Below are 13,965 nucleotides of genomic sequence, written 5' to 3'. Positions count from 1 at the left end.
GGCTGAAAGGCCTTGTTAGCTCCCAGACGGCAGCTGCCTTCAAATCATTCAAACTGCTCCTGGGGTGCACCAGTTTAGACACCTCAGGATCTGTTGCCGGAGGACAGCTTCAAGCAGCTAGGAGGTTGAATCCCATGGCCTACTCGGTAGGAGCGGCATGCGTAGCTAGAGGCTGCCAAGCTTTCTGTTTCAAGTCGGGTGAGGAGGAGACGCACACTGTGCTCACCTGCAGAGACGACATGGGCTCCCCTCCCTACGGGCTGCCGCGGCTCAGAGGACAAAATGGCTCTAGAGCTCTGCACATGCTGACACCCTTTCAAAATACAAAGGTGCAGTGTGTTCACATCAAAGGGCATCTCCATTTCATAGACAGGTACGGCTGAAATGAGCTAGGCGGGGCCAGCTGTGCTGGTGTTTTATGTCCTATGGACACCGTCTGCAAGGACAGGCAGAGTCCAGCTCTCCCTGATGCTGGCCACCCCATGGCCCTGAGACGGCAACTGCTTTCAGTTGCTCATGGTAAGGCCATATTTCAATTAGATTTCAAAAATAACTTTGTATCTTTACCAGTTTAGCCAGATACTTGTTGACGAGTGACTATAACTTACAATTTTAAACTTCTATTTATGTCATACTGCACATTGGGCATAGTAATACAGTATCCCTTTTGAAGTCAGGCCAGATTTGATACTAGATACACTTTCCAGGCCCTATGTAGAGATCAGCAGTTGCTGACTGGGAGGACTTCAGGACCATCAGATGAACTGGAAGAGGAAAAAAAAAAAAAAACAAAAAACAAACAAACAAAAAAACCCCCCACCTTGCAAAGAGGAAAAGAATGAAAAAAATACAAAAGGAAACCCCAAACGTCAATACCAAGAAAGTAAACCCCAGACCTCAGCGTCTGCCTGGCTGTGAGGCAGAGGAAGGTAGGTGCTTGAGCGCAGCTGCCGGCAGGTGGACTCCAGAAGCCCAGATAGGAGGGGGTGAGCTTCCTGCTGGGCCGGCAGACGAGCAGAGCCCGCGGAGGCACCTCTTGTGCTCCTCACCCTGCGGCCTCCCGCTCCCCAGCACCGCCCGGGCGAGCGAGATGAAGTGGAGGAGGATCGTGATCTCTGCTATCGTGCAGGCGCAGCTCCCGGTCACGGGTAAGGCAGGCTTTCTTTTACAAGGAGCTATTTTAAAGATCTTTAGAGGAAAGAGCACGATGTTTCTGTGGTGGATTTATCACCATTTTGGTAGCAGGAGGGTATCTGAATGAGAACCTCAGCCACGTCTGTCTTCCTAAGCATGGCTGCCTGTGGACGAGGTGGTAGGGCTGGTGTTGAACTGCCCCGTGACAGGGACCCTCCGGAGGGCTGGGAGGAGGAGGAGGAGGCCAGGGCAGGCATTGCTGTAGGTGCGGCCCCATCTTCTCCTGCCAGAGCACCTGCCACAGCTCAGCAACTCGTAATTAAATAATGCTCTCCGCCCTCACCGGGGCGGCTTTCCTTGCAATTTAAAAAGCGAACTTTGAGGCAATAATGAAAATGTGGTCACTTGCAGTAATCTGCACGAGAGACTTTTCATTTAGTTAGGTGAAATTAGAGCTGTGTTGCTCCTAACGGCATATTAGGCGGTTGGTTTGCAGTAAACAGCATACCCAGCAGGTTGGAAATAGGGGGGCGTAGGTGATGAGAAGAGGGGTAGGGACCTTCCTTTCATGTCTCTGCCTTCATGCTTGTGTCTGCAAGATGCAGCATAAAATGTAGTCGTTTTTAGCTTTATATATTTACTTGTGGTGGTGTATATGCTGGCTCCTCTTGAGCAGAAAGTAAAGCAGCTTTGGTATGCGCAAATCTTCAAATTTATTTTCAAATAATCTTCACATTAATTTGGGGTGATAGGAATGTGCTTCTTAATAGCTTAGTAGATCAAAAGAGCATCAAAATTTACATCCAGAGAAGGCCTGGGTCGCAGCTTGACTTTGGAGAAGGCAGCAAATACCAGTAGGCCACGTTTGAGCATGTATTACAGCAAAATCCACTGGAAGAGTTTCCCCCACAACATAGGCCCTAACTGTACTTAGCAAACATATCATCCTTATGCTGAAGAGCTTTGGTGACTGCCACAGACTTTTTATTTGAAAGTTTTGTGGAGATTAAAGAAGGGTTTCACAGCTGCTTGCTAATGGTGTGGAACCAGTTCTGGTAATTTGTGGAGGTTATGTTTCAGGAGGATTTTAAGCAGTTGTATGCTCTGTGGTAGTCATGCCTTCTGTTCATCCTTCATTCAACCTCTCAGACCTCTGTCCCTTTCTGCTACCCAAGTATGATACTTCTGGTACTTATTTTTGTACCAAAGATGAGTATAGGGCTAAAAAGGTATGGAAATTACTTTAAGTCTAAATGTGCCTGCAAAATCTTTTTGTATTTTCTTCTTTTAATCTGTCACAGTATCAGTAGTTCAGGTTCCCATTTGTACATTTTGGGCAGAAAACTTTTATTGAAAAAATATGTAATACAGTTTGCAGATGGGTAAATCTAGTCCTGTAGGGATCTCTGGTGCAAAGCTCTTAGGGGTATTCACACTCACAAAGAATTCAAGGGGTCAAATTTTGAACAGGCTACTGTTGCCATTGATTTGAAAATGGTTGCCTGTGGATTCGAGGGGGAGTATTTTTGACTGGATACCTGTAATAGGTCGAAGAATGGTAATATTTAGCCTAAAAGTATAGGCAGAATAGAAGAAATGTAGTAGAGAACTTGTGGAATTGTGGGTACATTATTGAATCAAAATACACAGTAACAAAAGTGTAAGATCACCATGAATTTAGTTCAAAGATGAGACCAAACAGATGGGTTTTTCAGCTTAGAGCTATGAACAGAAGCAAAGATCTGCTGCTTCCTGGAGTGTTTTCAAGCCTTCTAAAGGTGAAGTGAACTTTTATTTTTTTATAAAGCAAGCTCAGAGTGTACAGATTCAGTAAGCTGTTGCATACCACCTTACAGTCAGTTCATTCCACTTCACTTTAATGCATTTTAAGCTTATTCTTCAAATGGTCAATTGAAGCATGCTACTAGGTTTGGAAGTTATGAACTTGCAAAGCCTTTCCTTTTGATTTTTTTGAATACTGAAGTAAACATGTCAGGCGTGAGGAAAAAAGAAATTAAAATAAGTAATTCTAGAGATGGCCTGGAACTTCTGATGCGGATTTTGAATTATTGACACCATACCACAAATTTCAGGATGCTCAAATTTGGCCTTTGAGCGATTACAGAGGGAAGCGATATCATACACACATTTAGTTTTCTGTGTTTCCCCCTTCAAAGGTACAAAAGCGTACATCTGGAAGTTTAATTGAAGTCCTTCTATAACCCCTCTGTTAAAAAGTGCATAAAAATAATTTTAATTTCTGAACAGATTACTTGATCAATCATGTTGTTTGTTGAGACATAAGAATAATATTAAAAGACTTCTACCCAAATATCACAATTAAAATGAGAAAAATCTTCATACCATTTACAGAGCTTTTAGTCTGAAGTATGATAGGCCTCAATGGCAATAAAATAGTACTGTGGACAATGCTGTAGAATTTCTCTTTTTGGTTTTTAGGTCTGAGGAGATGAGACTTTGATTTGTACAAATACACAACGCACACATATATATAAATATATGTGCAAGAGTTCAAGGACACCCCTTCCCTGTTTTTCACATTTTTATAAAATCACTTTTCTCAGAATCATCTGCTAAACAGAATTGGACAGTGTCCTGGTTTTGATAACTCTGCGGAAACTGGAACATGTCAGCCTTTGGCAGATATTAGTTGCACACCTTATTTTCACAATATTTTGCGGCTCTGCATAACGGTATTTTCTGCCCACTGGGCTCCATGAGCCTTTTTTTAATTGATTCTTGGACAGGAAGATAAAATGGACAGGTAATGGGTCTTAAGGTTCTTTCGTTCTATCTTTTTAATCACATGACTTAGCAGGTTTGCAGATTACAAGATTTGTAGACTAAAAGTTATTTACAAACCTAGCTGGGAAATCCAAACAGGTAAATATAAGCTATTGGCTACCATCCCCATGTCCTTATTCACTGTCTTGAGTTCTCCTAGCTGAATTCTTGTTATACTGAGGGGGGAAAAAAAAATAAAAAATTAAAGGCTTAATCTTACATGTTTTGTTTTCTTTTTCTCCTGCCTGTTCACAATGATTCATTAATAATTAATGGAAAAAAAGCTATGAACTAACATGTTAGTGAATGGAACAAATGTAGGCAAATGTAGCATTTCTTTGTAAAGGGACATTTGTTGAGCTCTTGCATTGCTATATTCAATTCTCTAATGCTTGTTATAGAGCAAGTGCTTTCTGTCTGAACCCTTCCAAGCAAAATTCCTAATGAGTGAAGTAACAAATTAATGATCACATTCCTTTTGGTTTTTTGTGTATGCTAGATGGGAAGTATATACTAAATAGAGAAAGCTATCTGAAAATATATTTCTCCTGTATAAGTATGTCCTTCTTAAGCAAGACTATGTGGATAAAAATCTGAAGTGGGGAAAATATAGGAAGTTCACTAGCAGCTTAAATGGGATAAGAAATTGTTTTATGAATGAACATTCGTGTGAGGAATGTTTTTGACAGCCATTTTCTGTTATTCACACAAACTTGAATTGTCACTAGTATGAAGAGTAAATCCATAAGCAAGGAAATAAGATATGTATAAAAATAAATTATTTGTTTCCTAACTATCTCCAAACTGTAACCAAACTCCCTTTTGAAAAGAAAGAAAAAATACTTACTTGCATAATTGCAGATAACCATTGAATCCCCCTCCCTCCTTCACTTCATCATATATTTGAATGTCTATATTGTATGTAGAACTGTAAGATGCATCAGCTATTCCAGCAAGAAAATAGAGTACATTTTTAGGGTGGCATGAATGACTGATACAACTTCCTAAAAATACTTAAAATACGTATCTTGTTAAAGGTATCTACTTTGTCCGTGTGCATGTTCACTCGTAAGCATATTGTTGATTTTTAATGTTTGAATGATATGACTTTGGTCAACAGCTAAACTGAAGTTTCACTGCCGTTTCTTTTTAGCATTGAGAAAGCAGTTTATGCTATTTCAGAGTCTGCGAGAAGCTGAAATTTTGCAGATTTTTCAGGTTTGTACTGTTGTATAATGTAATATTTTGAGATGGGGTTTGAATATTGCTTTTTTTTTTAAAATTCAGTTTTGCTCCTTTTAAAAAATACATAACATTTTTAGCTTTTAACATATGATAGTCCAAATCGGATTTTTTTTTTTTTCAGGAAAGCAACGAAGGCATTTAACTCCACTATATCCTATGCAACTCATTTATAGCTTCATATAAAACAGATAAAACGTGCAGGCAAATGAAAAGCTTAGTTTGCAGTTCTTCAGTCTACTCGCTCAAATGCACAGATCTCGTGAGTCAGTGGAAATGCATATATTTAGTCACATAAAATGGATATATCCATCTTTGTGAACATTAGACTTACTGATGTGTAGTTCTTTCAGTCTTTTGAAAACGTAGCTATTAAAAATAGAAGTGGAAACAGCTAGCTCCTAAGCCTTAGAGATCACAAGCACCAGTGGCTATGCAAGTTCTGTTTAAGGGGTAGAAGCCATCTCAATTTTTGAACCATATAGATTGAAAGTATTTAAATCCCTACAAGTTTCCTAGGAACAAACCATCAATCTTTGGAAGCCCTTTATGTATTTTGTTCTCAATAATTTGTTACATGTCTGTTAAGTCTTACAAGAAGAACAGCAAGTTTGGAGTTTTCCAACTTCATGCACCTTTGGTATGTGAGAGCATGTTAAACACTGTGCTTCTGGCAAGCAGGTTGTGAAGCCTGACAAAATGCTCATACTATTTGGCCTATTTCTTTCCTGGGATGTAATTACAGTGAAAATTGCATCTATATCCTGACTCTTTCTGAGTAGCAGAACTTTTTTTTTTTAAATCTGTTATGTTTTTAAGTGAAAGAGAAGCCATAATGATAAGGCAAATCTTTGAAAGCTCAGATAATACGGAGATGAAATATATAGCAAATCAGAATTTGATGGAAGCAAACAAGGGAAAAATGTTGGAAAATTTTCAACAAATGGTAGCATAAACGGTAGTAGGACATGCTGAATAAGTCTAGAGGGTGGCTACTTGTCAACACTTGTGGGCTTTTTTAAAGAAATCTCACCATATATGAGTTACTTAAAATTCAAGCTGTTGTCATAGGTGAAAATCTTACCTTTTATCATAAATAAACTTTTATAGTTTCCTAGTCAAGCTTTCTAACTTGTAAAGGAAACCTGGAAAATGCAAGCCTGCATGGCTCCAGAAATGGAAAAAGAGCAAACCAGCCATATAAACTATCACATTACATTTTTTTTTTAATTTTTTTCTTTTTTTTTTTTAAGGCAATTTCTATTTTTGGGAGGTGATAGGGCAGCCTGCCTCAGGATGCTGCAATGCTCATGGTTGGCAAGCACTGCAAATAGTTTCCTGGTCGAAAAGTACATCAAGCATTTAGAACCGGAGGACACTTAGAGAAGCTATCCTAAGAGCCCAAAAATTGAATCATAAAAATGAATTAACAAATCTTATTATTAAAAATAAAAAGTCAGAGTAATGGATTGAAACACTTTTCTAATGGGATAAGATGTGATACCCAGGAAATTAATGAGGAAGTACTTGTTTGAGTAGTGGTTTATTTCAAGTAAGCGTACACACACTAGCCACTGAATAAAGAAAAGAGCTATGTGACTAAAAAAACCCTTTTTTCTGGTTGTGCATCTAAATTTTATAATCATTTTGTTCCAGCTGGGAGCATGGGTGTTTTGCATTCATTTCACTTAGAATGTTGCTGTCATCGGCATGACAGCCAAACCTGAAATAAACAGAGCCAAATATTTATAAAAATGCTTCTCAAATATTTAATGCATAAGTATGTATTGTAAATTCATTTCAGTTTCCCATAGTGTGTATGTGTCTCCTCACAAAGCAAACTGAGGCTTGGGAGAGGCAAACCAGGAGGTAACTATTAGATGGGTGAGAGCAAACCCTCGTACTTGCACAGATCCTGCAAGTGGATTGAGGTTCTTTGAGCAGGTATCTGTATGTAGGAGCAGGGCCCTAGCTAATTAGATATTTTTTTTGTAAAACATTTGTTTTGGAATTAGTTAATATACAAATTCAGCTAAAAAAATAACATATGATAATTTATTACTTATCAATTTGAAGCAAGAGTTTGGTATAGTGTGACAATGTTGCTTTAAAAATGCTCTCGGCAAATATCATTTCAGTGAAAGAAATCAACTTCCTAACATTATATGCTGCATGTTTCTAGTTATCAGATGTTTGTTTCATCATTCAGAAGTAATCGAATGGTTTGAATGGTGTCTTTAAAAAGTATTCATAAATTTGATCCTTGGGCTGGGACCTTACAGCTCACAAATAATACAGCAGAATTTTAAAGTTCTGTGAAGAAAAATTTTTACTTGTATCTTATTATATATTATAGCTGTATAATTACTATAACATTAGATAATTTTTTTGGTTCGATATCAGCAAGCCTCAGTCAGAGAACTGAACACTAAATCTTTGATAGGAGAAGCAGTTTCTGTGTCTATCCACTATGTGTTGTTGCGATTTATATTTTTCTGTCCAGCCATGTAAAACCAATTGCAAGAAAGCAGTCTTACCGGAATTGTGTGGAGTCATCTCCTTCTCTTTCTCTCTCTCTCTGTTTCTTTCTCCATGATGCAAATTTGTGCAATATCATCACTTTGGGCTTTTATGTAAGTAAGGTAATTTCAGCAGCACTTTGTGCAAGCACACAAGTGCATATCTGAAGATTGCAAAAGTAGAATAAAGTCTTGCAAATTGTGTTAAGAATCATATTCTGAGGGAAGGATGATGGGATACAGAGAGAAAAACATTATGTAATTGGTATCTTGTAAAAAAAGTCTGTCTAAACACTTTTTAAGAAGCAAGCAAACAATTCTGTGAATTACTCTATAGTTGCTCTGTTCACAAAATGTCTTGAGGCAAATAAGTTTCTTTTGATAATTTTTTAAAAGAATGTTATTTCAGTTCTACAGATTTCTTCCTAACTTCTTGCTGCTAATTTTCAGGATTCCTTTGTTATTTTATACTATTTTATGGTTTATTACCTAAAGGTACGGTACCTGACTGAGTTAGTGTGCACAGGTGAACTCATTCTTAAAGTCTTAGTCATTATAGACTGGAACTTGTTGAGAGAATTTTCAGGAGAGGTGTATGGGAGTGATGCTGTATGAAGTAATGTAAGTATGCGTGTTTCTGTTTGATTTTTAAATTATTATTATTATTATAACTTTTTATTTTAATGTTTCTCGGGAAATGCAAAATTCTTGCTGCTAATATTGGTTCAGCACTTAAGAGTCTGTTGGAATTCGAAGAGTTATAAATGCAACATGACCAAAGTAATTCATATGATAATTAACTGACTTTGGAGGCTTATACTAGTGATAGATTTGATCTTATACTTGTTTGTTACCTGCAGTTTTTTCCCCTCATTTATCTGTAACATGCTCTTTATTAGTATTGGGCTTCTGGTTCTTTTAGTCTCTCTCTGGACATGTAAATTCTCTCCGTAAGTTTTACTGGAGGGTTACTCTGATGAATAAAGTATAAGAGTTAAATCTTTGCAGATGGTAAGCTTAAACATAATTGGTGAAAGTAAATGAGCTAAGCCCACCATTTTCAACAACCGCCCTCTGATTTCCCTTTTTCTAAGAAGGAGAGGGAGTAATACCCCATCACAAGTTGTCAAATTTTTAACTTGTTGAAACTACTGATCTCTTAAATGTAAAACTGAGTATTCGTGTGTTATGAGCATGACTATATCCAGTGGACCAGAGAAGATGAGCAAGGTTAACCCATCTGCATTTCAAGCACATCAAGCACCATTCCAGTTACTTTAAAAAATGAGCATTTAATATATACCATAACGGCTTTCTGGAATTTAGCTTCTCAGAACAAGCATCTAAAATGAAAAGAAAAAAAAAAAAATCTCAAAATCTCTTTCAGTAAAATTAGTTTTAATTATTTGTTTATATATAATATAATATATATAATATAATAATTTAATTAATTTAGTAGGACTTAGTGTCACCTCTATTTGAGTAGGGAGGTGATGGGAGCTTTGCCTACACACGCATACCGTGCTGTATATGAGCCGAATTATGCAGTGAAAGCTAGTGCCCGTAGCACAGTGCTGTCACCTGGTCCATGTGGGTCAAGGCACAGATGGGTGGCCACAGGCTGCCGGCAAGGTATAAAATGCACTTGCTTGAAAGCCCAAACCACTGCATGGAGTGATTATTTTCCATCCCTAATTTTGGCAAATGGCATCTACTTTCTGCATCAAGCTCAATACAGTTTCCTAAGAATATGGATTTCTTTTTCTCTTGCAAATTAGCTAGCTATTGTTGAAAATAGCACAACATTGTCCATTTTCTTTATGCAGGAAGTTTGCAAGAGAACTTGGAGTAATTTAAGGCAACTGCTAATCAGATGATTAGGAATGCTGTCTTAGATGTGATCTAAAGTTCTGATGAAGACTGCTTATAACTTCAAAATTATCATCCATCCCCAAAAGTTTGAAAATAACTACGGATCTTCAAGAGTTCTGCTTTTTTGGAAGAGTTTTGCCTAAAATATGAGAAGTTATGCATCCCGGGTTCATTACTTGACTTTTTTTCCTGAGGATGCATTTTGATCACATCTCCGAGTGTTTCTCCTTGACTCAAATTTTTTCTAAAAAAGAAAGTCTCACAAAATTACTTTTCTCTAGAAGAAGAGCTTTAATTTACCTTGTTTTGAACTCTCTCTTAAATTTCAGATGTCTCTAGTATTAATGTGAATTTTTCCTCTTCTGTCTATTCGTGCGGCTGTATTAATCTCTTCTAATAACTCAGATGTACAACTTGCCTCAAAACCCACCAGTGCTATAATGCATTTGTTGCTGCTGTTAGCTGTGTCTGTTCTAACTGAAAAGGAGCAGCAGATTTTCAGGCATGAGACAATTTTTTTTCTTTTTTATAACTCTCTTAAAGAAGTTACAAATATGAACCTTCAGCCCTATCTTATTGTAACATCTTTTCCAAGGTGTTTTTATCTGATTTTATCTTTCTCAGCTGCAAAGAAGTAACTAGAAGGTTTACCCCCTTTCTCTCACTTTTTTTACATCTCGGGCCAATTGTATTTGTTAGACATGATGGATTTAGTAGAATGAATATAAGGTTTAAAATAGAGCTTAAAGGGAAGCAGTTTTCTGCAAAAGTTTGCAAGATTTTAACACACACACACACACACGCTCCGCCCTTGTTTCCCACTAGGGTAAACCAAACCCATCCAAAGTAGTTTTGTGAGACACCAAACAAAGTGTGTGAGCAATTAGTGTTCTGAGTTTGGGAAAAGGGAAACCCAGATTCAGCTCCTTATTCTTTCTGACTCAGAGCAGGAGTTTGAATGGGATTCCCGCTAGAGAGACACTCACTAGTTTTGATGAGAAATTGTAATGGGAGTCTAATTAATGTGTCATCAGAATTTGTATTGAGAAGTGTTTCTGATGAACTGGATAAATCTATGCAAAAAAAGAAAAACCCCTCAACTTCAGTTGTAGCATTTTATAGAGTCAGTAATCCTATGCGGTACTCTTTAATGGAGTACACGTATCTAAGAGTTTCCCCATCCACCCTTGCAAAAATTGTTGTGCTCTCTTTAGTAGCAACTGTATTTCAGCATGACCAGAATCCCTAAGCAGGCTCCTGTGTGTGAGACTGCCTGCAAAATTGGGCATAGAGGTGGTGCTGTTCTCTTATGCATGGATATATAAGAATAACATCAATATGAGTACTGGTAATATATGCTTATATATTGATGATTCTGCCACTTCTGAAACTACATGTAATTATACAGGACTGGAAGATTTAGAAAGTCCTAGGATACTAAATCTGAAGGGTATACAGGGATCTGAGAGAGTCAGCAACATGAAATACTATCAGAAGAGGCAATCTGCGAAAGCCTGGCACATGTGCTGACCTTTCTTGAAGAGAAGGATTATTCAGAGCCAGAAAGGACAGCTTCAGGTATTTAAAAAGATTTGGCAAGTAGCTTCACCTCTAAATGTGCTTTCTATATGCTGTAACTGCAGTGTGAAGATGGTATTTAATTTCTGTCAAACTTCCCCCTTCTAATTAGGTCAAGTCAGTGTTTTAGTAAATGCTGCTTATTTAAATATACGTAAACCAGCTTTAAATTAGCAATCTTGTTTAGGCAGCTCCCCGCTGGTGTCAGCAGGAGTTTTACTTCATGCAAACTGCTTGAGCATTTACCAAACTGCTCAGCCAGGTTTTTGCAGCTCACATGAAGATCTGTGCTGAAGGAAATACACTGTTATCAGCTAGCTGAAAACCAATTTAGTGATGTTTTTGTGAGCCACTGCCGCCTCCATAATGACTGCAGCGTATACAAATGTTTTGGAAAGGAGAAAGTTTCTCATTCTGTGCCTTTGGGTTCAGCAGGGTCTTCACCTCTTTTGAAGCTTCAGGACTGTACTATAATAAAAATGGCGTAGTGTTCAGCTTCATCTGCAGTTAGAAGATATCTTATACCCAAGGAAAAGAGTCCCTCTAGCTTTTATTTGCCAATTTGCATGTATAAATGATTTTACAAAGTGGTTTTCATGACATCTGCAGTTAAATAATGTTTAATTCCTAAAGCAGTTTTGAGGTTTTCATTTTCAGTGTTTTTCTGTTTAACTGCTTGTTATCTTGTTTCGTTGTAGTTCTGAATATTTTTAAAGTATCTTCTGGTACTTTTTAATCTATCTGATTGGGAAAATTGTTATTAAAATACTAAGAAAAAGCAATATGAATGGAATTTAAACTTTTTAAATTTGAAAGTTTGAAATTTGCAATCTTGTCTGAAGGATTTGTAGATAATTCTCACAACTCCCATCATTGTCACTGCTCTACAAAGTCCTTCTCCCTTTAGTGAAACAGTGCTGTTTTTTAGATAAAGCAAGAAAATGGAAAAATGGGGTCGCAGGTTTTGTACTTTAAATGGTGGCTGATACACTTTAGAAAGCCACTGGAATGTGTGTAGACTTTCCAATAAACCAGTGTCCAAGCTTAATCAAGATGGGCCACTCTGTTAGCTGTTATTGTTAACTTTAAATTGCTTATCTGGTTGTTGATATACAAATAACACCCAAAGTGTTAACACACATGGTCCTGAAGACTATATGCTATTTTAGTGTTTGATTAATCAACAAAGAGGTTCATTTGCCTAATTCATGGTGGTGTTTTGAAAACCAAGATCTATCGAGTATCCTTTAGATCCTCCAGTTTAATGTATTTTATGTGTAGGAAATGACAATAGTGATTGTGTCTAATTTGCTGCTACATTCACAGTGACCCTTACAGCTTGCAGGACAGGCTTTTCTTGCATTTGGAAAATGGCCAACCTTTTTCCTTCCCTTTCTTTAAAAAAACCTTTATCATTCTAGATTCAAATGAACTAATGAGAGAAACAAAAAAGCAAAAGCTCTGTTACGGAGACACTGTTAGTCGTGTTGAAGTGGAGAGAGAGAGAGGGAAGAATAATGTCCTGTACAAACTGTGTGGTATTTGACACTTACAAAGCATCTTGAGCTCTTTAGAAAATGTGCTTTAGAGATAAAAAGCATTTATTGCGCTCTGTGCAACATGTGCATGCCGTCAGTGTTCGTGCCAATATGGCTCTAACATGATGGTGTTTAAGCTGGTTGGCATCCCAGCGTTGCTGTTTAGTCAGCAGCATTGGAATTGCAAATATATTTGAACAATTATTCTAGCTACCTTTTACTCCCATGAGAGTGCCTGTGCTAGGACCTGATGATGTAATGTCTAAATATGTAATTTAGACTAATTAAAACATACCTTATTTTTAATAGTTCTTGATATTTCAGTAGATGTTGAAGTTCAGCTCTCAGCTGTCTGTCTTGCTATAACTGCATGCTGCTTTTCTGACAGGTAGCTCCTGGCTACTGAGGGCTTGCCCTATGCATTAACTATTAACCAGGCATCAAGGCCAGGACTTCCTTTGGGGATTGACTGCGGTTTATTTGCTCAGCGTATGTAGCCTCTTCTGCCTCAGGCACTGAAGAGAGCACCTTGGTCTTGAACTCCCTGGTCTTTGGCTTCTGAGAAGTGAAGTTGCCTAAGGGGAGCTATACTTCAGCAGAGCTTTTGTGCAGGGTGTTGTGGCTTATACAGGGTAATATCTGCAATGTGGCTTTGAAACGGTTCAGTGCATGGCACCTATCTATTATCTGTGTCATATGTGAGAACCAGAGGAGCGTGAGCTTGCCTGAGAGCTACTTCGGACTTTTTTTTCAAAGCCTTTCAGTCCTGGGGTCTTGAGCTGAGAAGGGACAAGGGACAGTGTGAAATATTTGGTAATAGAGCCTTAAAGTCAAGTGCCGCTTTGAATGGAGTTTATGTATAACTCATCAAAACATTGCTTCTTCAACATCTATATATAGCATGTAAAAGAACACCCACTTGTGTATTTGTGCAGAGGGTCTGAGACAGGTGATGACTACTGTCTAAAATAGACTGGGAGGAGAGAAGATGAAATGAAAATGAGTGTACATTATAAAAAATAGCTATAAATTGATTGCTGGATTACTTCAGGGGGATCAGAAGAAGGATTCGCACCATCTGAATAGGTCTGGTGTGGGTTATTCTTGGGGCAAAGGGAGTAGAAACTGGATTCTCACTTGGGAGCAGTTTGCTGAGTTTATGGAATGAATTTTTTTCAGATGGCTGGCTGTCAGAGCAGAAGACCTTCCGCAGTCCTTTGTTCTCATTTATATATTTGAGAGGTACGCAAGAATACCCAGTGTTTAATCGAGCATAT

General features: G+C 37.9%; 1 protein-coding gene across 2 annotated transcripts in view; it reads left to right on the top strand.

Annotated features, from left to right (window-relative positions):
• The window catches only part of CD247 (CD247 molecule), a 66,297-nt gene that overhangs the window by 8,001 nt on the left and 44,331 nt on the right, over nt 1–13,965 (top strand). Inside the window, exon 1 of one of the 2 annotated variants that reach the window (XM_032988230.2) lies at nt 1,038–1,148. The exons of the other annotated variant lie outside the window; for it this stretch is intronic. Coding sequence (XP_032844121.1) covers nt 1,091–1,148 — 58 coding nt within the window. The 5' untranslated portion in view covers nt 1,038–1,090. Of the gene's footprint in view, nt 1–1,037; nt 1,149–13,965 lie in introns of those variants that run through there. 2 annotated transcript variants of the gene reach the window in all.

The sequence above is a fragment of the Tyto alba genome, unplaced genomic scaffold (assembly GCF_018691265.1).
Source record: "Tyto alba isolate M040663 unplaced genomic scaffold, T.alba_DEE_v4.0 Super-Scaffold_14, whole genome shotgun sequence".
Classification (NCBI taxonomy): domain Eukaryota; kingdom Metazoa; phylum Chordata; class Aves; order Strigiformes; family Tytonidae; genus Tyto; species Tyto alba.
This window is presented reverse-complemented; position numbering and strand designations above follow the sequence as displayed.